Source organism: Branchiostoma belcheri, unplaced genomic scaffold (genome assembly GCF_001625305.1).
Source record: "Branchiostoma belcheri isolate BF01 breed outbred unplaced genomic scaffold, Haploidv18h27 scaffold7, whole genome shotgun sequence".
NCBI lineage: Eukaryota > Metazoa > Chordata > Leptocardii > Amphioxiformes > Branchiostomatidae > Branchiostoma > Branchiostoma belcheri.
The window spans coordinates 423,313-447,846 of record NW_017804353.1 but is presented as its reverse complement, the minus strand read 5'-3'; the positions used below and the strand labels follow the sequence as shown (position 1 = coordinate 447,846).

The 24,534-nt window shown below is 39.5% G+C and overlaps 1 protein-coding gene across 1 annotated transcript; it reads right to left on the bottom strand.

Moving 5' to 3' along the window:
• LOC109484279 lies at positions 1-20,332 on the bottom strand. The gene is made up of 16 exons (XM_019787536.1): positions 20,285-20,332; positions 12,715-12,775; positions 11,976-12,147; positions 11,600-11,650; positions 11,473-11,507; positions 10,506-10,766; positions 10,206-10,295; positions 9,601-9,642; positions 8,222-8,476; positions 7,446-7,853; positions 7,039-7,080; positions 6,017-6,283; positions 5,188-5,403; positions 3,264-3,409; positions 2,598-2,868; positions 1-2,235 (listed from the first exon to the last, which is right to left on the bottom strand). Exons 2-16 carry the CDS (start codon positions 12,773-12,775, stop codon positions 1,973-1,975), a joined length of 2,580 nt encoding a protein of 859 aa, XP_019643095.1. The 5' UTR covers positions 20,285-20,332; the 3' UTR covers positions 1-1,972.
• Between the last annotated feature and the right edge of the window lie 4,202 nt (positions 20,333-24,534).

The window sequence follows — 24,534 nt, the reverse complement described above, 5'->3', positions numbered from 1 at the left end:
TATTTCAAGAATATTTTATTCAGGATAGAACCGCATGCCCAGCACGCAAGCCATACACGCGAAATAAAAGTACCCATATAATAAGTGTTAGATCACTCAATAAATCATCACCTTACGTCAAATACATGCTCAATTCACCATTGTATTATTATATTAAATAAATGTTAAAATCATTGGAATTTTACTTCAAAAATCATGTCCATGTGTCAACATTACTCCAAGATGTTTTTAGCATTACAACTCCTTCTTATTATCTTGATGTTATTTTAAACTTTTCACAGTATCTCTCATACACTTGATGTTACAGGGTTGTCTGTTGACAACGTCTTACACTTGTCTTTACTCATCCAGTAACAGAGGAAAACCATACAGATGTTTTACACAGTACAGCATCTCAAATTTAATGTGTCAGTGGACAAGGTATAGCTAGTTAACTACTGGTTTCTTTATACCATTACCTTTAAGTTATTTCTATACACCTTAATTAAAATGTTAACTTAACATTCTGTGTCTCTGAGATGTGAATACTAATGGTGTGTTTTTATCCCTGTATGTCATTATCTGATCTTTTGCGTTTGTATTTTATATCTTGTCAGCGCAGTCAGGCTATTATTTTTTTGCAACGGTGTGATATTGTGGTCCAGTTCTGATGTTACTGATGTATTAGGTTAGTCATTTTTAAATTATGTAGACACATCGTAACTGATTAATATTGATATAATGATATGGCAATATTTCTTAACAACTAAATTAACAATCATTGAATTAACAAGCGCCATGTCCATTTTTGAATCACCTTACACAACAGAGCTCTTACAATTGATAAGGCAATAATATACAGTTTTTAATCCGTGGTTATGTGACATATTAGTGAAATGTAAACTTCATTTTACTTTTACATAACATATTTTCAAAATTGTGACAAAACCTTTCTTACATTTTATGATTGACAGGCAGTTATTAGAACAATGATAAGTGCATAGGGCACTGATATGGAATCTTAGCTTATATCTTCTGATTAAATTGCATATTATCTATTTGGAAAAATTGGCATATTTGCCTGGCAGCATTGTGCAGATGTATTGCGTGAATATCACTTACCACTAGTCAATTTAAATTTTGGACCAGGGAGCTTGAAATACTAGTATCAGGTCCATTAGAAAATTTAGTAATTAAATCCACTGTCTTGTGTTCAACTTCTCCATGATAGAGCAATTTCATATGATAGAAATCATAAAGTACTGCATTCTTCTTTATATGTTGTTATGCAATTTTGCTTTCAGTAATTAGTTAGAATGTTGGTCATAGTACAAATGTACTAATGATTTGAATCTGAGTTTTAGGATTTAAACTGACCAGTGTTATACATTAGGCTATAGATGAGATTATATTTTTAGTGCAGCATGCTTGCATGGCATGAGCTGCCTGTCCATTGCAAACAAGGGACATTTGGCTCAGAATTTAGGCTCCACCCTAAGGCATCGCCAGAAAAACCTACCGTATTATTTTATATGTTTGAACCAACACTTTTGATTTGGATTTTCTGAGATAATATATTTCAGAGGTATGGCCAATAAAAGAGAGGATACTGATTTTGCTTGAAAATTGTGATCTTTCTTAAGGAATTTAAACATCGGTAATATTGACAATGGTAGGCTGTGATCTTATGAGTCAGGGTTGGGACTAATGTCAGGATACTATAGAGATATGACAGAAAAGAGAGAAGGATGTACTGTTTTCTATTTCAGAAACAGTTCAAGGGGTAACATTTTCCATTGCTTTGTCAGGTTCTTTATACAATAGATGGTGATAACTGAATAGATCTGACCAAATGAGAATCCTTAGTTTTCTCAGAAATCAAAGGGGGCAGTTTAGTGCAAATACATTTTTGGGAGAATAAGAATAAGGGACAATTACGAATAGAATCTGAATCGTTTTTGCCAATCACAGTTTTGCAACAATCATTTCTGACTTAGGTCTGGGGTCGTACTTTCATTTCAGTGAACTTCAGAGATTCACGCATTCCTCTGAACGTTTTCCAGACGACACCCTTCCCATACTCCGTGCTACCATACTCTCCATTTAGGTTAGACTCACCACATGCATTATACCACCAGGCGCCGTGGAACCGGACGGCACAACTTCCATCAGCCAAATTATCGTTGTCATTGTCGTAGGTGCTAAATTTCATTAAATTTAGATCGAGACCTGCTGTTGTTGAGATCATAGAGTCCCCTGGAAAAAGCGACAAAAATTTTTCAGTCAGAGAACTGCTGGCCACCGGTTTGATTACTTTGTAACTAAATAAGTACTTCTCATAGCTGTTGATATGTATGTAACCTTAGATCTTCTGATTTTTAGAAGCCCCTCTTGAACTCAGTTCTGCATGGTAGTGTCTTGCAACATTATGTAACCCAACACCAGTTGCCATGGTGACAGACTTCTGGTTCTGGTCATTTACTTTGTTTGGAGAAGAAGAAGACGACGACGAAGAAACAGCGCAAAAACAATATGCTTTCCTTCTGCGAATGTTAACATAATTACACCTCTGTCCCAAATGAAGATTTATAGCAACCTTACACAAACTTTATACGCACCTGCGTCTCCGGAGTAGCCTGAAATAACGGGCCAGTAGTTATTCGCCTCATCAGAAGTGCCAAACCAGTTGTACTCCGCGTATGCCTTGGTTCCATCGTTGGCCTCCATGTCCACCCTCAACGAGTGCCGCGGCGGCCCTACAGAGATGCGGTGAATCTTGTCGTTGCCGAGCCAGAATTCCCCGGTCATGTTGTTGGATGGGAAGCCGTTTTTGTAGTCGTCCCAGCCGCGGTAGAAGTCAACCGAGCCATCCTGCCGCCTTTGGATTACCTGGAGAGTTTTGTAATAACTTAAGACTAAACATCAGATACCAAACTGAGCAAGAAATCAACACAGTCTTCTGGCATTTGTATTGCTGAGAAAATGACAGGAACATTTTTTCCTTCAACAGTTTATTGGAATTGTAGTGGGTTGTAGTTTGTTTCTACAAATGCCTGTTGTGCAAGTTCCTTAGGGACCCCCTTCAAGAGTGCAAGGGCCATTGAGAATAATATCTAAGGGGCCACACCCAACACACCTATGAAACCCTTTCGTCACTTTTTAACCGCACACTACCACTGGTGTGTTCACCATAAATCAGGATATAGGTACATGCAATAGAGCAAAGTTAACATCTACAAGGTAACATCCCTTTTTCCAAAGTTGGGTAGAGTCGTGAACCTTACCGTCCAGCCTCCTCCGTCAGTCTCCATGTCACAGTACACCAGGAACCCGGGTTCGGGGCCGCTTGGATATATCATGTAGATTCCACTGGACAGGGCCGGGTCCATGTTATGGATGTCATAACAGTCGGTTGGTAAGTTTGGATCACCTGTGCAGAAGCGCAATGAGTATTAGATACACTCTGTCTTAAGATGGATAGCATAGGATGTTACAAGTATAATTGAATTATCTTGAGATGATTGACAGTTTGTTGACTGAGTCTCCAAGACATTCGTACACGACATCAAACCAGGAAAACTTTTTAATTCATTTTGATAATAAACAAGGCTCAGATCAGTCACCATCGCCGAAACTGATGTTTTGGATCCCATATATTATAAATTAAAGGCCCACAGCAGAGGCTTTACAATTCTTATACACATGTTGATCTAGTCCAGAAATTAAAAAAATGTTGTCCAATCATTTCATTCAATTCCCCCAGCTATAACGCTAAGCATTGTAAATAAGAAATTCCAACATACCAGGAGGAGGAAAAATATCACGATGATGATAGTCTAATTCAAAGTCAAACTGAAGGGGGTTTCCAGTTTCGTTTTTAGTTCCGTTTCCGCCGCCGCCGCCGATCCACCATGGCGGAAGGCAGATTAGTGGGGATCCAAACCATACACCGAAGAAACAATCCCGCCAGAAACTGCCCCACCACGGCACCCATCCAGGGAAGCAGTCGTAGAAACACGCTCTCTTCAGAAACCCCGCATTCCAAACTGGAAAACAACCGACAAGGACGGCACCGAACCCGGGAGGAGGGTCTGGGGGGCACGTTGCTGAAAGAAGAAAACAAACACTTTATGAGATGATGGTTTGAAGTTTTGTGTGATAAATCGAAAGTGGCTTTGTTAAGCTACATTACCCCCAAAGAACTGAAATCACTTAAAATTCTTTATTACACAATTGGCTAGTGCTGTGTACCCGTAAAGATTACTAGGTAATAAATAATTATGTATATAGAGAGAGGGGGAGAGGGAGAGAGACAGACAGACAGAGAGAGGGAGAGAGAGAGAGAGAATTTGTCCTGAATCACACCTTAATTAATTGTTTGATGTGAATAAGCAAGAATGAAAGCTTTGCCTTACGAGTACACTGCAGTTGTAGCCGCTGAAACCACCACGTGCCCCAGAGACACACCAGCGGGTTGAAGGATGGAAAGCATGGTTCCCATCCTCTATCACACACATATGCGCAGGTGTCGCCGTGGAGCAGGCCAGTTGGGTTAAATAGTGCCCTTCGGGTGCCCGGGAGAGGTGCGGGTGGCCATGGACAGGGAGCTAGATAATTGGAAAAAAGTAGGTTTGATTAATGCTTTCCATGGATTCCTGGAAGGGAAGTGGCTTTATGTTGAATAAGAGCAGCACAGGTGTAAATTGTTCCGAATCGCCTCAATTTCTTTTATCCTCTATTCAGTGCAAAGGCAACAATGGTTGTTGAACTGAATGATGCCTAGATCTGTTGTCAGGGACTGCTGAGCGTACCAAATAGACATTTTGACTGGTGCTACCAGTGTTAAAACCTTTTGCAAACATAAGCTATAGAATTTTGATCTTTATTCATTATGAATAAACTTGCTACTTGAAGATTTAAATATGTTTTTAGATTCTTTATCTACCATTTAACACGTAGCGTGACACAAAACCTAATCCAAACTTAATTCATTGTATAACCCATTCACTACATTTCGTTCTCTAAGGTCATGTAAAATCTAATCGGTCAAGTTGATACCTGGTATCGCTATCCAAAGCCCGAGCCAGAATGACCGCCATAACAATAGCAATCTGAATACAGGTATAGGTATAGGGCATCCGCAAATGTCGAAGATCTCAAACGTTAGGACTGGGACGATGAGAAATTCCGTAACACGAATTTCCCAACAAGCTATCAGGAAGAACGGGATTCTTAGAAGCCTGAAGCGCAGGTCGAGCCGCAGGGAGTAGACCCCGGTGCCGCAGTCTGTCGGGAAGATGGCCTGGAGCGTTACCGACGCCCTCATCTCGATGTACCGGGCCATGAACACTGCAAGGAAGCGCTGGCTGTACGAGGAGGCGAGGAGGTCACCGAGGTCATATTCGGCGGGCAACTCGTCACCTGCTGCAAAGTATACATATCAGAACTATGTGAGTACAATGTGTGCTACAAATTGCATTGATTGAACAATGTACACACATGCATATATCAACAAGTTTACTGTCTATCTGATAGCATTCTTTATACGTTTGGTCTAGAACGAATGAAATGCATTCACTCTTAGTTGTAAGGCTTATGAGCTGAAATCTATACCTATACACCTATACAATCCAAATGACACAGGAGGTAATAAGTAGCAGATTTACAGGCAATTTAGGCATAGCCTTACAGAATACAATGTGTTCGGATGCACGAACTGCATTGCCACTAGCTTTAATACGTCACACACAATGACACACAGACAACCACACACATGAACAATGTACAAATTAACAAATAAATGTAACGCTAGCGTTACTCAGTAAACTGCATCCGCAAACACAAGGAACTCGTGGCTACAATGGGTGTTTCACTCTTATTAGGTACTTTCCTCAAAATCAGGCTGTGTGTTGTGGAGGGGGGTGGTCGGGTAGGGCATAATTAATACCAACTAAGCACACAGAGCTGCATGGTACCAACATCCCAGTTCTCGCCCTAGAAGATAAGGGATGAGTATGATACTTCAATGTCGCAATACCTTCGGGGTCGAAACTCTCATCTAGCAGGATGGTGGTTTCCATGTCGTCGTCTGACTCCCTGTAGGCCAGGGCCCACCTGTCCTTGAAGCCAGTGACTCTGTCCGTCACTGAGCCCTCCATAGTCGAGAGTGCGGTACCATCCTGTTCCCCCAAATCCATGTCATAGACGGCGCGAAACGCCTCTATGTCGAGTTCTGCTGCCACGTCGTCAGGCAATGAAGACTGAAAATCGTTCATTGCAGCTGTCATTAATCCTGGTTTGAATTCTGAAAACAGATGTGTGACATTGACATATCAGAGTCGTAAAAATTGTGAGTAGAGAACTGCTATTGTGAACATAACTAGACCTAGCCTACTGTCTAGGCCCTGGGAATGTACTGAGTTCCCTTTCTGACCAAACGCAGAAGTGAATTCTCTTTTAGGAATAATTGAGTTGATTAATAACAAAAGTATTCGAAACTTGAAAACGTTCTACAACTAATAATAAGTGTACAGTAAGAGGTAAGACAACACAACTTTAAATAGTCCCAGAAAGGAGAAAGGACCTTTTGTCACAGAACGCATTGGGGCATACACTTAAGACCTAGCAATGGTACCATATTATATTGCATGGTAATTTAAACTATGGTAATGATGATGATACTCATGATATTGATCAATCATCAATGTTCCAAGAGTTGAAATCAATCATTAGAATCATTTATGTCAAGCATAAGATAAACAAAATGTTTCAGTGTTGACGAGTTCAAGCACAAATGATGTGGAATGTTACTAATTATGTTTCGCCAATCTTATTACATTTGTCCCAAGATACCTTTATAAGACCCCATTTCTAAAGTGCTGAATTAGAACTATATCTTCCTCAGTAAACATGAAATGTATAATAAATCAGTGGCGTTTTATCAAAAATATATCCTATTAACTTATCTAGAATGTTGATATCAATGAGTGATCTTATAGCTGAAATGTAAAGAGGGCAAATAATATCATATAAACTTTCATAAAACTCAGTTGCTGCTACCTTCAAAAGGAGGAATATCACCTATCCCATCTGCAGGACATACTGGAAAAGAGACAAACGTAATACAGTCATGACAGTGTCATGCAAGTCTTGCCTCAAATATTACGATGACAACCTCATTACAAAGAGAAACGAATGTTGAAAAATTGTATAAACTCTGCCTAAAACTTTTGCCCCTCATTTTTGACCTCCGCTTTTATATGCCTATGGCAATGTTGAACAAGTAAGATCTTGCATGGATTGTGCCATGGTAACAATTTAATGTTAGCATGCTTATCCTGAAGGCAAACATGCATATACTGTAAATAAACCATACACTGCTTTTCTGTGCACAGTCACAATTGTTTATCATTAGTCAATACCCCATATGGTATAATTGCATTGCCAGCCAATGATTACATTAGTACCTGGTAGTGGCTGTATTGCAATGGGCGGGAACGCGATGAGCCACCAGAAATGAAGCCAGTACCACTTGTAGATGATTATCCTCTTGATGACGAGTCTTAACCGGAACTCCCAGTAACAATACGGCTCACCTCTCCAGGTGCACGTGATATCAAAGCATATTACGGGGATGACAATGACTTCCAAGCACTCTATTCTGACGCAGGCCACTAGAAGTAGGGGCATCCTAACAAGACTGAAATGTTCAGTCAGTTGAATATGGGCTATGAAGTCACACCCGTCTGGGATGAAGGCTCTAATATTCACGGTAAGTTTCATTGCCGCATAACGCTGTTTCAAAAGGGCTAGTTTGTCTTTAAACTCATTGCTAAAAGCGGGATCCGTGAAGTCTGGCTCCTCGGGTAGCACCCCTGCAAGAGAAAACACAGTAGAACAGTGTAAGAAATGGTGGTCACATTTTCAAAGGTTGATTGTACGACGCTGTAATGAATGATAAAATTAAATAACTAGGTGACTAACAAACTCATCAGACGCTGCCACAGTCAGTAATGATTCCCTAAATAGAGGTATTTTTCAGTGACATATATTTTTCTATTCGTGGTGTGTAAATGAATCCGCATTCTATCATGAAAGTTCATCTATGTTGGTAGTTACATGTTACAAGTTTTGTTCCAACACAAGAGAGAATTGTTTTCACCTAGGATATACATATTCTACACCTTAGATGAAAATGATTTCCACCTACAAAGCAGTCGTTGGAACACAGGTTAACATGTACCTGTTTTGGGGTCAAAGTCGTTAAGCATGATGGCAATTTCGTAGCCAGTTTCGGAGTCGATGTATTCCAAAACCCAGACATCCTTTATGGCTTTGACTGTGTCCGTGAGGTCCCCCGACATGTCCGCCAGGCTTTTTCCCTCTTGGTTGCCTAACTGTTTAAACTGTTCTAGGGTCTCGTCGAATCTTACGTCGCTCGCGAACTGATCGGATCTATACTCCATCATGGCCTCGTACATGGCTTCGAAGCTGAAAACTGTTGGGTGAAAATGTAGAAATTGCGTTTTCTATATTGTTCACTGGATCTTTGGATCTTTTTTTACGATCAGTGCATGCATCATAATCAAATCTGTAGTTTCTAGTTATGAACCTTGGTAGTTGGAAGTGGTCACAATGCAATTTTCAAGGAATCCTAAATGTTTTGTACCTATAAGTAACTTCGCTATTTCTATTCTCCGTCTATCCGTTTTTAGCTCTCAGGCATCTGCATTCGAGGCCGTACTAATGTAATATAGTACACGCAGAAGCCAAATTTCCTTCATTCTCAAATCATCAATATCATAATTATACAAATAACAGTATAACAAAACAGTTATGATATCATAACGATACCACTTTAAAGTGGTTAATGGTTACATGAAAGCCAACGTTAAGGTTTGAGACCCACGGTACGATAATACTAAAAGCAGTTTGGCATTTAATATTGGAATATTTATCTTCAGTATGGTGTGGTAACAGTGATTACAGATATTTAGTAACAGATATTTATTTACAGATCTGTGGTAACAGATATTTGTCTTCAGTATGGTGTGGTAACAGTGATTGCATTTGCTAGAAATTGAAAATAACATGCATATACATCAATGGGTAAACCTTTTAAAGATACAAATGGTGTTCACATAGAGGCTAGTTATCCTACGTGACTACGTGTTATAGAAGAACTAAATTGTAAGTTACGAATCATTTCCATTTTCTGGCTGAAATAAAACCTTTCATGTATTTGCTTACTCCGATGATAACAACCATACTCATGGTAATAACTGCAATATATTCATGCTGGAAACAAAAGACTTGAAAAATAACAATCTAAAGTCAAACCAAGATACAGTTACAGACCAATACCTTTAAAGACATTTTACAGTTTATCTTACAGATTTGACGTAAGTGCAATTTGCAGTGGATTTACAAAGTATGAGCATGCTATGCCTGCAAATGTGGGAATATTCCCACCTGTCAACATGTATAAATATGGCTATACTAAGAGTTGGAGGAAAACTTTGATTATAGATTCATGATATAAATGTTATGCATTTACAAACTTAGTATATTATACATTGCAGATGTTGTAACCTTAAAGATGGCTCGACTTCAATTGTGTACCTTTGTTCTCCGGTATGGTTGCCAGCACGGGTAGTCCACAACCTAATATGCAGAAAAAAAGAGTCAAAGTAGTCAATGATTAAACATACAAACTGTTTTAACCGTAGAGCAACAGATAACGAAATTTAGTAGATTCTTTATTGACACAACAAAAAGGTACAGGGACTTTTGTACGGTCTTCTACAACTAAAGATCTAACAAAGCTAAATACATGTGTGGATAACGTCATCTTACGTACAGAGTATATATGTATGCTGTAACAATAAAGGTTTAACTATTCGCTTACACGTGGTCTCTAAGATCGAAACATTTTTAATGTATTTTAGTATTTGAACACTGTATGGGTTATGAACGCAAAAAACTAAAGTTAGATGAATCTACTTCAGAATAAACCAACTGAAACTACTCAAATTGATAGCAACTAGGGGATTTCTGTATTAATGATCCTGTTGATTCCTTGGTTTGTTTCTTTAAAAACACGAAGGCATTCAAAGAAGGTAACAAGTGATGGCAGACTTAAAATACTTTATAGACTAGTTCCACACAGACAGACAGACAGACAGACACACACACACAGAGACAAACAGAATCCTTGGTTAACGAACCATCATCATCTGTCATAGGTGGTTTGGGCAGGATTGGACATGGTGTTATTTCAGTGGGCGGTTCAGTAGTAGTAGGCGGCGGTGTTATATCTGTAACATGATGGAGAAAATAAATCACATTAACTAGGCATGTAAAATACAAATTACATACATTTCCTTTTTTCTGTAAAAGAAGTGTAAAATTAGATATGGTTGCATTAATGAAATAATTACATGGCTGCATTTTAATGTGGTCTAATCAATGTTATCTTAATGGTAGTTTTCTTCATAGGCCTCATAACAGCACTTTCAATTGAATACCTGGGTATCTACAACAGCAGATCATGTCGTATGGGCATGGACAATCTTCTATGGACTTCCAATATCCGTTACAACCGAGATTGTTCTGGTCTGTGGCAGGATCCAGACACTCTCCCCCACAGTCCACTCTGCAACTTTTGCGTTCCGGACAGCAATACTGCCCTTCAGGACATTGGCATTCCAAGGCCATTTCGGGCGTGATACAGCCGTCCCTAAATTCATCCGTACACGTGCCTCCACAGTACTGTTCACATTGAGTCGCTGTGGGAGAAAAACAAGAAGACTGTATCTCATTGGAAATAAGAGACAGATTTGTACAGAAATACTTAAAGGGGCAACATGTTTTAATCTCATAAAATGTAAGCATAAAACTACTTCATATCGATACCTCACGTTTTTCAGAGTCTGTGCCTTTTGGAACATTATGTGCTTACATTTAACAGAAGATAATGAATAAATAGACGTAACAGGATCAAATAAATATCAAACCAAGATAATGACTGGTTGACTGAACTTAATTGCATGCCCGGCGATCGTACGGAGTACACTGCATGGCGACATCATTAGAAAAAAAACAATGCTGCAATGGTAATCTTTATATCCTATATTTAGAACTACAAAACATTCTTGATAACAGTATATATGAGCCACATGTTTGTCATAAGTTTTGGACTTAGAAGCCACATGAGGAACACGGTCCGAACCCCCCTCCCCACCCCCGTGAATGAGAACGCTGACAGTCATCTTCGACTACGACGGACTAAGAAGATCGTCATAAATACTGTACTCAATAGCAGATAGTCAATCAACTAGCATAGTGATTTCCATAGTTAGTATCATGTGTTCCATGATAAAGCTAGATATTTGGCAAATGTTTTGAAATTATATAGTATTGATATAAATTCAAAGTTATAACTCCCTGTAAGTTGAATTGGCAAATGGCGAACAAGATGTTGATTAAACTTACGTTCCTGGACTTTGCAGATGTACTTGTTCACGTCTCTGAAATGCAAAGGCATTACATGTATCATAAAAGCATGTACATACAAAGCAATCACACAAATTGAAAGTTCAATACTTATTTTTTTTCTTACATTGGATATGGATCCAAACAGTCGAGATACGTCGTCGGATGGACCCAGTATCTGTATGACAGAATAAGACATCGGTAAATCAAATTACGAATAAGAAAGAATATGTGTAGGGGGAATGGAATTTCCAATTGAATTTGCTAAATATATTTTCTATCAATTGCATTGTTAAGGCTCCCTAAATGTTCTTAGCAGGTAGATAGTAGATACCAATTCTTTATTGTCTTTATTCTTTATTGTGTGTTCTTGTGTGTGTGTGTGTGTGTGTGTGTGTGTATGTTTGTTTGTTTGTGTGTTTGTTTGTGTGTGTGTGTGTGTGTGTGTATCTGTTTATAAGTTCATAAGGACAATATGTTACTTTTACAGTTAAGGAACGTACGGGCAATTTTCGCCATTTTCTAGAACGTCTTCCAAGGTTTCGCAGTCGTCGAAGGTGACCAGTTCGCCATCCAGGTAGTCACATTCATACTTCGCCTGATCGAAGCCGACCTTCTCGGTAGAGAAGTAGTAGCAACAACCGTCAATGGCCACAAAATCCGCCGGACAGAGCGCTGAAATAAGCATTATTTGTATCCTTGTAATCCTTGTGTTGCAATGAAGTTCAAAATTTTCCTATGATTATTACCAACATATGAACTTTCATAATAAGCATTAGCTTTATTGGTTATAAAATTTAAGACGATGCTCCTGCATGGAATTGCGAAAATTTTGAAAGTAAAAAATGTCCCTTTTCTCTAGAAACGCCATTTTTTATTGTTATTATTTATTATCATATGTATATTATTATTATTGATGTTATTATTGTTTGTAATTAAGTATTTTTTATACATTTTTTGTCTATTGTCAATTGATTTGTGTTCTTCGTGACTGGAGACAACATCCGTCTTTGTTTTGTTCCGTACTTATTCATTGAATGAACGAAACTAAAATCCTGTTTTCCTAAATAAATGAATAAATAAATACATAGATAAATACAACAAAAAGTGGTTTCTTTTATTGCAAATTGTGTGTGTATATTATATTTGTGATATGTTTATGTAATTGGATTTGAATAAAATGTGTTCAAACAATTAAAAAGTAGCTCATTGAAAATGAAATAGACAAATGGTAAACATTACAGTCTTGAGTCAATGCCGGCACAAGGAGGAACAGTAGAAAGAGGAAACATCGACCCTCCATCTGGAAAACAATTAAGACAACTTAAAAGGGCCAAAATACACTAATCCCAAAGGTTAAGATCGTCAGTTGGTGCATAGACAGTGTGCCTGAATGTATAGTAAAGGGACGCCAATCCTCGTGTATAGTAGCGTGCATAGTTTAGTGGTCAGCAACCCTGCCTCTGGACTAAGAGGTTGGGAGTTCGAATCTCGGCTGTTGTCGCTCATCCGACATGCACACTACTGGTCATGGAAGGCGCCACAGTCCCTAGGACAGGACGTTAAGCTGTGGTCCACTGTTCATTGTACTTGTCGAAAAGAGCTAGGGGAATTCCCCAGGTACAATGAACCTGTAAATATTGTACATAGAGTAAGCTAAAACTGAATCGAGATCACTTTCCTTCCCTCCTGAATTTGGTATAAACCTGAACATATCGGATGCAGACCCACATATATCCCATCACTGGACTTCATACTGGGGTGCTTCTATGATGGGCAGGTCGCATTTTCCGCCATTCGGACTGGACCGTTTTTCCGGCAACCCTATGAATCTTGAATCTGCTGAACTGTTTACTAGTAGTATTTGAACACTCCTGTTTCGTACCTTGGAAGCTCCCCAAATGATATCACAGGAGCTTTAAGAGAAAATATGGAACTTTTCGAAAAATTGTTGAAATGAGTCAACATACATGTCTATACAGATTTCTAGCACATAATTCAACATATTTGTTTAGATATGATATGATAATCGTTCTGACATGTCAATGCCTAGATGGGCTAACTCATATGAACTGTCATATGTGGTGGAAAGTATAGTGTATGGAACACTAAAATGCTGCATTCTAGTATTAAAATTGCATAACATCTTTGATGTTATCACCTAATAGTTTCTTTCATGGAAACATAACTGCATAAACTTTGTTCGGTATATGCTCACTCGTGTACGGTATCAGATATGCGAATCACATATTCGAAACATTGATTAATTCCCACAGTGTAGGATCGGGTTTCTATCGGCGTCAGACAGAGTGAGAAGTTTCAATTCCTTCCATTGCGCGGTCGCCACAACAGATTCCTCAGAGCCGACCGGTAGTGTGCTGCCATGTAACTTACCTGGACTGGTGCCATTCTCCCCTTCCCACCAACATCGTAAAGAGGGATTCTTTATTGACTCAACAAAATGTACAGGAACTTTTGTATGGTTTTCTCCAACTAAAGATCTAACAAAGCTAAATACACGTATGGATAAAGTCATCCTGCGTACAGTATATACGTCAGCGGCAACAAGAAACTTTAAGGTTTAACTATTCTCTAACATGTAGTCTCTAAGATTTGAACATTTTTTAATGTATTTCCCTATTTGAGCACTGTATAGGTTATCTCCCCTGAGAATACAATTGAACCTATCTGTAGGATCTAATGTATTGAAATCAGTTGAACAAGTGGAAAGAGAAAAGTGAACAGCAATAGGCGCTTATCATTGTATAGTGTACAATCCACTAAAGTGCGAAAGAAGTTGTAAAATTTGACACACATTGTACTTGTGTCTGACCAGTGCACATGCAACTCCAGGGGGGAAATGTCTACAGGTGGGCTTGAATCAAGTTTATTCGTGTGAGTATTCGGTTTCAAACAAAGAAAAAGACATACAATGTAAAAAAAAATCGAGTCAAAACAACACGATGGGTTCAGAAAGAAGAGTGAAACAAGTCAGTAAACAATTCATTTGTATTTCGCAGCAGCCTACAACCCAAGTCGCTTTAGCTGTGTAGGACATTTAGAGTCATGGGTGTGTAGATGTGGCGCATTGTATTGATGCCGAATATCTTGAAGCAGATTCCGAATTACTAGTAACGGCTCTCAGTATTTCAAGTTGGCATCACGCCGGATGAAATTCACCTTTTGTATTATCTGTAGTAGCAAGGAGGTTAACCTTCTGATATTAGAAACACATGTGCCGCTATAACACTTATCGTCGTAGCAAAGTTTGGAACAACAATCATCTGATTTAAAGAATCACGGCACAACAAAAACACGTATACATCATAAACAATAAACAATAGGAAAATTCATCTAAGAAATAAAATGAATAAGGTAGAAGAAAGGTCAGAAAATCGTCAGAAAGGTCAGAAAATCTTGACCAGACAGGATTCTTCGAACATGTCTATGTGGTTGCTAACAATGCTAGCCTTCATCGGACTGGCGTTGTTCTCCGCTCTTCACATCCAACAAATTTCTGGGGCGGTTTTTCTCAGATACATGAATGTGGGTGTTGGCTAACATACTGGATCTTACACGTGGCACATTTAGATATGATAGTAGTAGTGTTTACCCCTGAGAGCATGCGCAGAACGTAGGTCTATAATACGCACCAGAGAGTAGACCGATTCTCTATCAGTTCACATTTTTCTATTATTCACAATAATGTTTATTTATTCACATATATTTATTGAGTATTAGGCAAAAAGCACAGTTGCTTATGTGGCGCCTTCTACTAAAAAACATAAAACGAGAGTAAAACACGATGACAAAATAGATACATAATAATAATTACAAAATGGGTAAAAGAAAAATGAGTATAAACAAGACAACTTGGTGATCTATCAAGTGCGAGAATCTACCTGTACAGTAAATAAAGTTTTGAGCTTCATCAAAGGCATAACAGTTTTGTAAATGTGAAAGTGATGTGGAACCTCGTAGCAGTAAAGAATTGTCAATTGTCATGCAGAATACTGTGATGCAAAACCATTCATAATTTTCCAAAATTGGATCAGTTTATATTTTTGCACGCCTTCTGTCAGTCAGAGAATCCCATTCAACCTCGGCTAAAACACACTCGTGTTTAGTGCCTCTCATGGCTCCAGTACAGACCCGTGCCGCTGACATTTGTAAAGTTTCGAGTAGAACAAAACAATATCAGCATTTATGGACGAATCATAGTAATATACAATGTTTCCAATGTTCCACGGGGGACAACGCTTATCGTCTTAGCAAAGTTTAGAACAACAATCATCTGATTTAAAGAATCAAGGCACAACAAAAACACATACAAATCATAAACAATACGCAATAGGACAATTCAGGAAAAAGAAATAAAATGAACAAATATATGAAATATTGTAAGACAGAAAAAATACTGGTCACCCATGATATATTTCCTGTTGATGACCACAAAGTCCACCTACCTTGAACGATACGATCCTCTTCGAACCCGAATACATTCTAGTCCGGCTTATATCATAATTGTATACTTAAGATACGGGAAAATGACTAGTACTGTTATACGTGGCACATCGCAAGACTGGACGATATTTTTTTATTCAGATCTCGTATCGTCCGCCGGCATGCCCCAAATGTAGCAGTAACTAAAACTTCCAAACACACAAGCGGCTACAAGTATATATTTGCCGGTGAATTTAGCACACAGCAAGTTTAGATCAAATATTGAATACTTTCTGGAGTATTTGAAGATGCACACACACATACGAAAGGTTAGACAAGCATAACGTTGTACTAAATACAACATAACAGGTACACATGCATGGATAAAACGTCATATGACAGAGTCAAAAGGAATTGAAAAATAACAGCGTCTATAGATTGAGAAATATCTTCACTTTGCGGCGTCGTGTGGCGTAGTGGATAGAGCGTTCGGCGCTCAACAAGGAGCCCCGGGTTCGAACCTGGGTCGGAGCACGGGGGCATGTCCGAACATGCGCACCGACGTTGTGCCCTTGGGAAAGGCACTTTACACGTATCCCCCCTCAATTAGAGGGTCAAGTCTCCAACGGCAGTTGTCTTCAGCTGGCGGACGAGAGCAGCGCCAGGCGGGCTGGCGTGATCAAGGCGGAACTTGAGCGTAACCAAGTCACCGGCAGCTCGCTGCAAGCACCCGAACCGGAACCAGCACGTCTCCCTCGATGGATCCGCTGGGGAAGACGGATGCCCAAGTGTGTGGGTCTCAGATTCGCAACCTGTTATCCACCTTTAAACAAATTCACGCGAAGGCTACCGTGTCAACTGTGACCCTCACTCAGGTGCAGGGGCTGACACGGTCATCATACTCGGAAAGTCTGTATATCTGTACATGAATCTGTATCTGTGCATGACTATGTATCTGTACATGACTCTGTATCTGATTACAAATAAAGATCACGAGTGATTGCCAAGAATAGAAATTTCCTGTTGATGACCACAAAGTCCACCTACCTTGAACGATACGATCCTCTTCGAACCCGAATACATTCTAGTCCGGCTTATATCATAATTGTATACTTAAGATACGGGAAAATGACTAGTACTGTTATACGTGGCACATCGCAAGACTGGACGATATTTTTTTATTCAGATCTCGTATCGTCCGCCGGCATGCCCCAAATGTAGCAGTAACTAAAACTTCCAAACACACAAGCGGCTACAAGTATATATTTGCCGGTGAATTTAGCACACAGCAAGTTTAGATCAAATATTGAATACTTTCTGGAGTATTTGAAGATGCACACACACATACGAAAGGTTAGACAAGCATAACGTTGTACTAAATACAACATAACAGGTACACATGCATGGATAAAACGTCATATGACAGAGTCAAAAGGAATTGAAAAATAACAGCGTCTATAGATTGAGAAATATCTTCACTTTGCACTGTAATGAAAGGTATTGGAACAATTGTCAACTTTGAAGCAAATTTATATGGAGCGTATTCCCAAATTCATACAATGAAGTCTATGAGTGACCCAAACATGACGATTAAGATCAACGGCCACCCAAAATCTCAACGTGCGATGAAACAACTGTTGATATTGAGCAGTCGTTGTGAGAAAATATGCCCTATCGCCATGTATGTACAGAAACTTTTATTTTTACTCTGGAAGCGGCCTAAAAATAAGTTGAAAAAACTTGAGTGTGCCGTCGCCATGTCTTGTAATAAATATTGGAATAGAAAAAGAATATGGGATCAAAAAGAATATTTTTCGAGGGTACATGTTTCGACAATATTCTACTTAAACCGACGTTACTATGAAATGTCGACACGCTCCGTCTTGTAGTCAACATTTGTGAATGTTACCTGCCACAAAATGGCAAGTGTATCTGTCGGTGACAGACTTAACTGAACACATTTGGGGAAAATAGCACATAAGATCGTTCTATGCAGTGGTGGATACAAGATATAAGACTCCGTAACAACAAAAGCACACAATATGTTACCAAAGTTCTTCCTTCTAACATAAACAAAAGTAAATTCACCGTGCATATTCACACAACTGCATGTTTGTATGTGGAATTCATACCAAAAATTCAAAAATATGCACACCACTGAGAAAATAAAAGACCCCTAGCAATGTTCGCCGCCGAACACACAAAAATACAAGATGAAACTGCAAATACATCTTTGAAAATCGCATCAAACATGTGGGAAATTCATCTCATTTACTTGTAAGGTAGAAGAAAGGCCAAATGATTGTAGAATCTTGACCAGACAGGATTTTCCGAACATGTCGTAGTTAGCCTACCTTGGACTGGCGTTGTTCTCCTCTTCACACCCAACAAAGTTCTGGGGCGGCTTCGGGTTTTCTCAGATACATAAATGTGGGTGTTGGCTCCCAAATTGATTCTTACACGTGGCATATTTAGATATGATTTACCCCTGAGAGCATGCGCAGAACATAGGTCTATAATACGCACCAGAGAGTAGACCGATTCTCTATCAGTTCACATTTTCTATTATTCACAATAATGTTTATTAATGGTCACATATATTAATTGAGTATTAGCACAGTTGCTTATGTGACGCCTTGTACTCAAAAACATAAAACGAGAGTAAAACACAATGACAAAATACATTTGAAATTAAGACAGAGCCTTGTGTGAAGAACAGTGGAGTGTCTTTGGCCATGAGAGAAATGGGAGTGTTTTGTCGGTCTGTTGAGTAGTAAATCCAACTCTTTTTTAAAGATTCTGATCGTGAGAGAGGCTTGGATATTACGGGGTAGATCATTCCACAAATAAAGAGTTGAGGGTAGGAATAATTTTTTCATACTTTCAGTTTTACAAGCAATGGGGGTGAAATTCTGGTTGGCTCGAAGGTTGTATGGGACAGAATCACGAATACGTGATGGAATAAGATAATGTAAATACAGTTACGGTTAATGCACAATAATGTTTACTGTATGACACATTATCAGGGAATAATATCTCGCGAATCAGCCAGACAAATTTCAAATAGTCCTGATAAATTTGTTTCCTTGTAATCTAGCCTTGCTGGTCGTATTTTATACAGCTCTCATGAGCTATATGACCGGTCGTGGAAAGATAAATTGACCGAAACAAACATCTCCTATCTGCTTTGCCACGAGCTGTTTTAGCCCCGGTTTCTGGCTGTCCCCTGGTTCCCTGCAAAACGCCCTACACATTTACCTAGTAGGACGGGGGTTTGGCTGTTTTCAAATCTCCCCGGTATTTTCAATGCGACCAATTCTGCCGTTCTGCGCTCTAAACACAATCTGACCGCCATGTTGTTTATATCTTAATATTATTTTAGAGGTTAGGGTAGCGTCTCATTTGGCAAATTGCCGAAAACTGTCATTTCGGTATCGTTTTCGGTGAGGCGATTGGATACTCCCATACGCTAATACAGCCAGTTTTCAGTGGTGGTACTTGAATGGCCAAATTTTCACACAAAAATACACATTGTCTAAAACAGTTTTCATGAATATCGAGTTATTCTACACTACTTTAAAAACGTTACTTAATTTTTTTAGTGTCTTCATTTTTTACCAAACAGTAACATGTACACAAGAATCATAATGTTCAACAGTAAATTCCCTGATATCAAGAAGAAAATGCATTAACCGCGCGAAACAGAGAAATAGTCGAGCTCTAGAGTAAAGAATTCTACGTTGTCTTGACATGAAAACATAAAATACACAGATGTCTCAAGTAACAATGTCCTAAATCACATTTACTTCTCAACATACAGGGACATTTGTGAATTTGTAGATGTGTAAAAATAGATTTTTCCTTGGCGTCATCGTGGAGTGGAATTTGTTTTCACCGTGAACAGTAGGGATAGCCTCCCTAAACAACACTAGTCATGCAGTTAGATCTGCGAAAGTTAGGTGTAACAGGTGACTCGGTGTCGCAGTGCTGCGTGTCCGCGAAGCTGGTGACTGTGTACATTATGCCGAAGAGCGGCTAAATACCAGCTATGCTATGCAATACAGATACAAATGTCAAATACGATGTGCTGCGCGCTGCTTTGTCAACGTAATGAACCTACACAGTAGTGTAGAAGAATATTGTAATGATTGAGCCGTGCTGATTGTATACTATTGCACGGTGACTATTGTGCCACCACCACTGGGCACGGTGCACTCAGTCAGGTAATACTTGAATCTTTCTTGGGAACAACTTACAACTTCAATAAACGGACACAATACATGGGTACATTGCAGTGCATATTCTAGCATTTGATAAACTAGTACCATGTATTAGCAGTATGTACTGCAGAAATGTGCAAAACACCTACCGTGGACTTGTCGATGACTCACTCAGATCTCCAAATTTGTAGTATGAGCGTTCGGTGGTTTGGTACTATTTTATAGACAGGTACCATGTGATAATGTATGCGTTACGTTGGCCAACGGCGTTCAGTTAGGCCGCATTGATATGATTTTATGGATGGCATCCGCGCGCGCATTGATTTTCGCCTGGTTCTAGCCTGGGTGCCATTCTCAGTAGTCCTTTTTAGCTAGCGACAATAGGGAGCCGGCGGTAACTACGGAGGGCGGCACCCAGGCTGCCGAAACTCCACGGAACTCAAGAACTCAGTACAGAGGGGCTCATAAATGCCGCAAATGTCCAGCATGTGTCGGCTTTTCATGTGCTAACGCAAATTTGCATTACCAGTTTTGTATTCTTGCATCATGTTTTGTTGGATTTGTTTTTTTATTCGCTTTAGTTTTGGGATCTCCAGAGGATGTCATCCACAAAATTTAGATAGTGCGGCCTTATTTACAAAAAAAAAAAAAAGCACAAACGATATCTCATGCTTTTATGCAAATGAGACTATTTTTATCGCTGGTAACGTCACCTGTGTGGGCGATGTGGGTGGGTCCGCGGTGACTGCACCTTTACGGAGACGTGTCACTCGCGAGTTGCCGTATCGATTTAGTCTTCGGTTATGCTTTCTTTGTTAAACTTTGAACTGTTTATTCACGGGAAGCTCAAATCGGCCTGCAGACCGTTTTGATTAATATTTTCGCACTTATTTCACGTTCATGCTCTTACAAGCTAAGTACAGGTGGTGGTGATAGGCACAATTTAACTACAGTAATATAATGCCTACATGGCTGCTTAAGAAGGTAGTTGAAAAGGATACATTTTGATGAACAGTGCTCTGTCGTACGCGGCAGAAACTTGTACAATCAGTAAACTATGTCGCCTCACTGAGGATGGACTGTATGGCTAACGTTTACTAGCTTGTACATATACATGTACATATACATATACATATACAGATTCAACTTCCTCTCTCTTGTATCTAAGACAGTGGTGATTTGATAACATGCTAGCATGTCTGTGTCTATGGTTTGTCCAGCCTCTACCAGGCTTTTCACGGCTGGAAAGAGTAGAAATTGGCCCAATAGAGACTATAACATTCCAGGGGAGTTGGTCAGCTAGAGAGTACAGTTCATGTGCGCCAAACTGTACTCTCTAGGTGACCAACTCTCCTGAAATGTTATCTCTCTATTTGGCCAATTTCTACTTTTTTCCATCCGCCTCCCGAAGCCTGGTAGAGGCTATGGTCTGTCTATGGCACCAACTTGACGGATCTTGCAACCGGCGGTACACATGCAGAACTTCATCAAATCTATCCACTACATCAATATGACATTTGGGAAAAGCTTTCATGTAGTCTTTCATTAGACTCTTTATCTTGTGATCAATATTACCTGTCTATCAAACTTGTTTTTCTCCTGAGCAAGACGGAACATATGTTTTACTTGCCTATTGTTGGGGACCAAAATTAGCCCGTTTTCGTTATGACTGTCAACACTTTGCCGTGTGATATTTTGGGTCGGCAGGTTACAAAGCGAGTTTAATGTGGCGTGGTCGGTTGTTATTGCGATTCTTGCTTGACGGATCTTGTGGATTCTGTTTATGTCTACGATTCTGTGGTGTGTCTCATAGGCTGTCTACAAAGCAACCAAACTCTCTCCTCTCCATCTCTTAACCCTTCTCCGCCTTATACAAGTACCCGTCTGGACCCACAAATGAAAATATAACGTTCAGCTCATTTTTTGCACATCGGTAGGGCAATCGAAAGAAAATTCATGTTAAATTTGATGTAAACTGACTGTAGGTTTTGCTGTTGATATTACCCATCTATCAAACTTGTTTTTCTCGGAGTGAAATATCAAAACAGACAGGACGTATGTTTATAGTTATCTATTGTTGGAACAATATTAGCCCAACTTTGTTGCCAGTTTGCCGTGTGATATTTTGGGTCGGAGAGTTACAAAGCGAGTTTAATGTGGCGTGGTCGGTTGTTATTGCGATTCTTGCTTGACGGATATTGTGGGCTCTGTTTATGTCTACGATTCGGTGGTAGACTGTCCACAAAGATAGACTGTCCACAAAGCAAGCAAACTCTCTCCTCTCCATTTCTTTCTCCTTCCAAATTTACACACATGCCCATCCCAACCCATACATGATAACATAACGTTCAGCTCACTTTTTGCACATCGGTATAACATTTGGAAAATGATTCATGCAGTCTTTTATTTTTAATATGTACAGTAACACTGTGGGCTTTGCTGTTGATATTACCTGTATATCAAACTTGTTTTTTTTGGGGAGTGGAATATTACACCAGACAGTCTTCAGTCAAACCAGACAGAACGTATGTTTATAGTTCACTTTTCTTGGAACAATATTAGCCCAACTTGGTTTTGCTCTTGATATTACCTGTCTATCACACTTGTTTTTCTCCCGGAGTGAAATATAATAACAGGCAGAACGTATGTTTATAGTTATCTATTGTTGGAACAATATTAGCCCAACTTTGTTGCCAGTGTGCCGAGTGATATTTTGGGTCGGGGGACAGAAAGAAAATTAAACGCGATGCGGCCGATGGATATCGCGATGCTTGCTTGACGGATCCTGTGGGTTCTGTTTATGTCTACTATTCTGCTGCTCATCAGTGGTGTGTCTGATAGACCGTCCGCAAAGCAACAAACTCTCTCCTCTCCATCTCTTTACACCCACCCCCCTCCGCCTTACACACATGCCCATCCCGACCATACATAATAACATAACGTTCGGCTCACTTTTTGCACATCGGTATAACATTTGGAAAATGATTCATGCAGTCTTTTATTTTCAATATGTACAGTAACACTGTGGGCTTTGCTGTTGATATTACCCGTATATCAAACTTGTTTTTCTTGGGAATGGAATATTAAACCAGACAGAACGTAAGTTTACAGTTACATATTGTTGGAACAATATCAGCCCAACTTGGTTTTGCTCTTAATATCACCTGTCTATCAAACTTGTTTTTCTCGGGAATGAAATATAATAACAGGCAGAACGTATGTTTATAGTTATCTATTGTTGGAACAATATTAGCCCAACTTTGTTGCCAGTGTGCCGAGTGATATTTTGGGTCGGGGAGCACAAAGAAAATTAAACGCGATGTGGCCGGTGGATGTTGCAGTGCTTGCTTGACGGATCTTGTGGGTTCTGTTTATGTCTACTATTCTGCTGCCCATCAGTGGTGTGTCTGATAGACCGTCCACAAAGCAACCAAACTCTCTCCTCTCCATCTTTTTCTCCTCCGCCTTACACACATGCCCATCCCAACCCATACATGATAACATAACGTTCAGCTCGTTTTTTGCACATCGGTATAACATTTGGAAAATGATTCATGCAGTCTTTTATTTTCAATATCAAACTTGTTTTTCTTGGGAGTGGAATATTAAAACAGACAGAACGTATGTTTACAGTTCACTCTTGTTGGAACAATATTAGCCCAACTTGCTTTTGCTCTCAATATTACCTGTCTATCAAACTTGTTTTTCTCGGGAGCGAAATATAATAACAGGCAGAACGTATGTTTACAGTTATCTACTGTTGGAACAATATTAGCCCAACTTTGTTGCCAGTGTGCCGTGTGATATTTTGGGTCGGGGAACACAAGGGAAATTAAACGCGATGCGATCGCCGTGCTTGCATTGCTTGACGGATCTTGTAGGTTCTGTTTATGTCTATGATTCTGTGGTGTGTCTCATAGACCGTCCACAAAGCAACCAAACTCTCTCCTCTCCATCTTTTTGTCTTCCTCTGCCTTACACACATACCCGTCTAGACCCACAAATGAAAATAAAACGTTCAGCTCATTTTTTGCACATCGGTTTAACATTTGGAAAAAGATTCATGTAGTCTTTGATGTAGTCTTGTGATCAATATTACCCGTCTATCAAACTTGTTTTTCTCGGGAGTGAAATATAATAACAGGCAGAGCATATGTTTATAGTTATCTATTGTTAGAACAATATCAGCCCAACTTTGTTGCCAGTGTGCCGAGTGATATTTTGGGTCGGGAAACACAAAGAAAATTAAACGTGATGTGGCCGGTGGATGTTGCAGTGCTTGCTTGACGGATCTTGTGGGTTCTGTTTATGTCTACGATTCTGTTGGCCCATCAGTGGTGTGTCTGATAGACCGTCCACAAAGCAACCAAACTCTCTCCTCTCCATCTTTTTCTCCTCC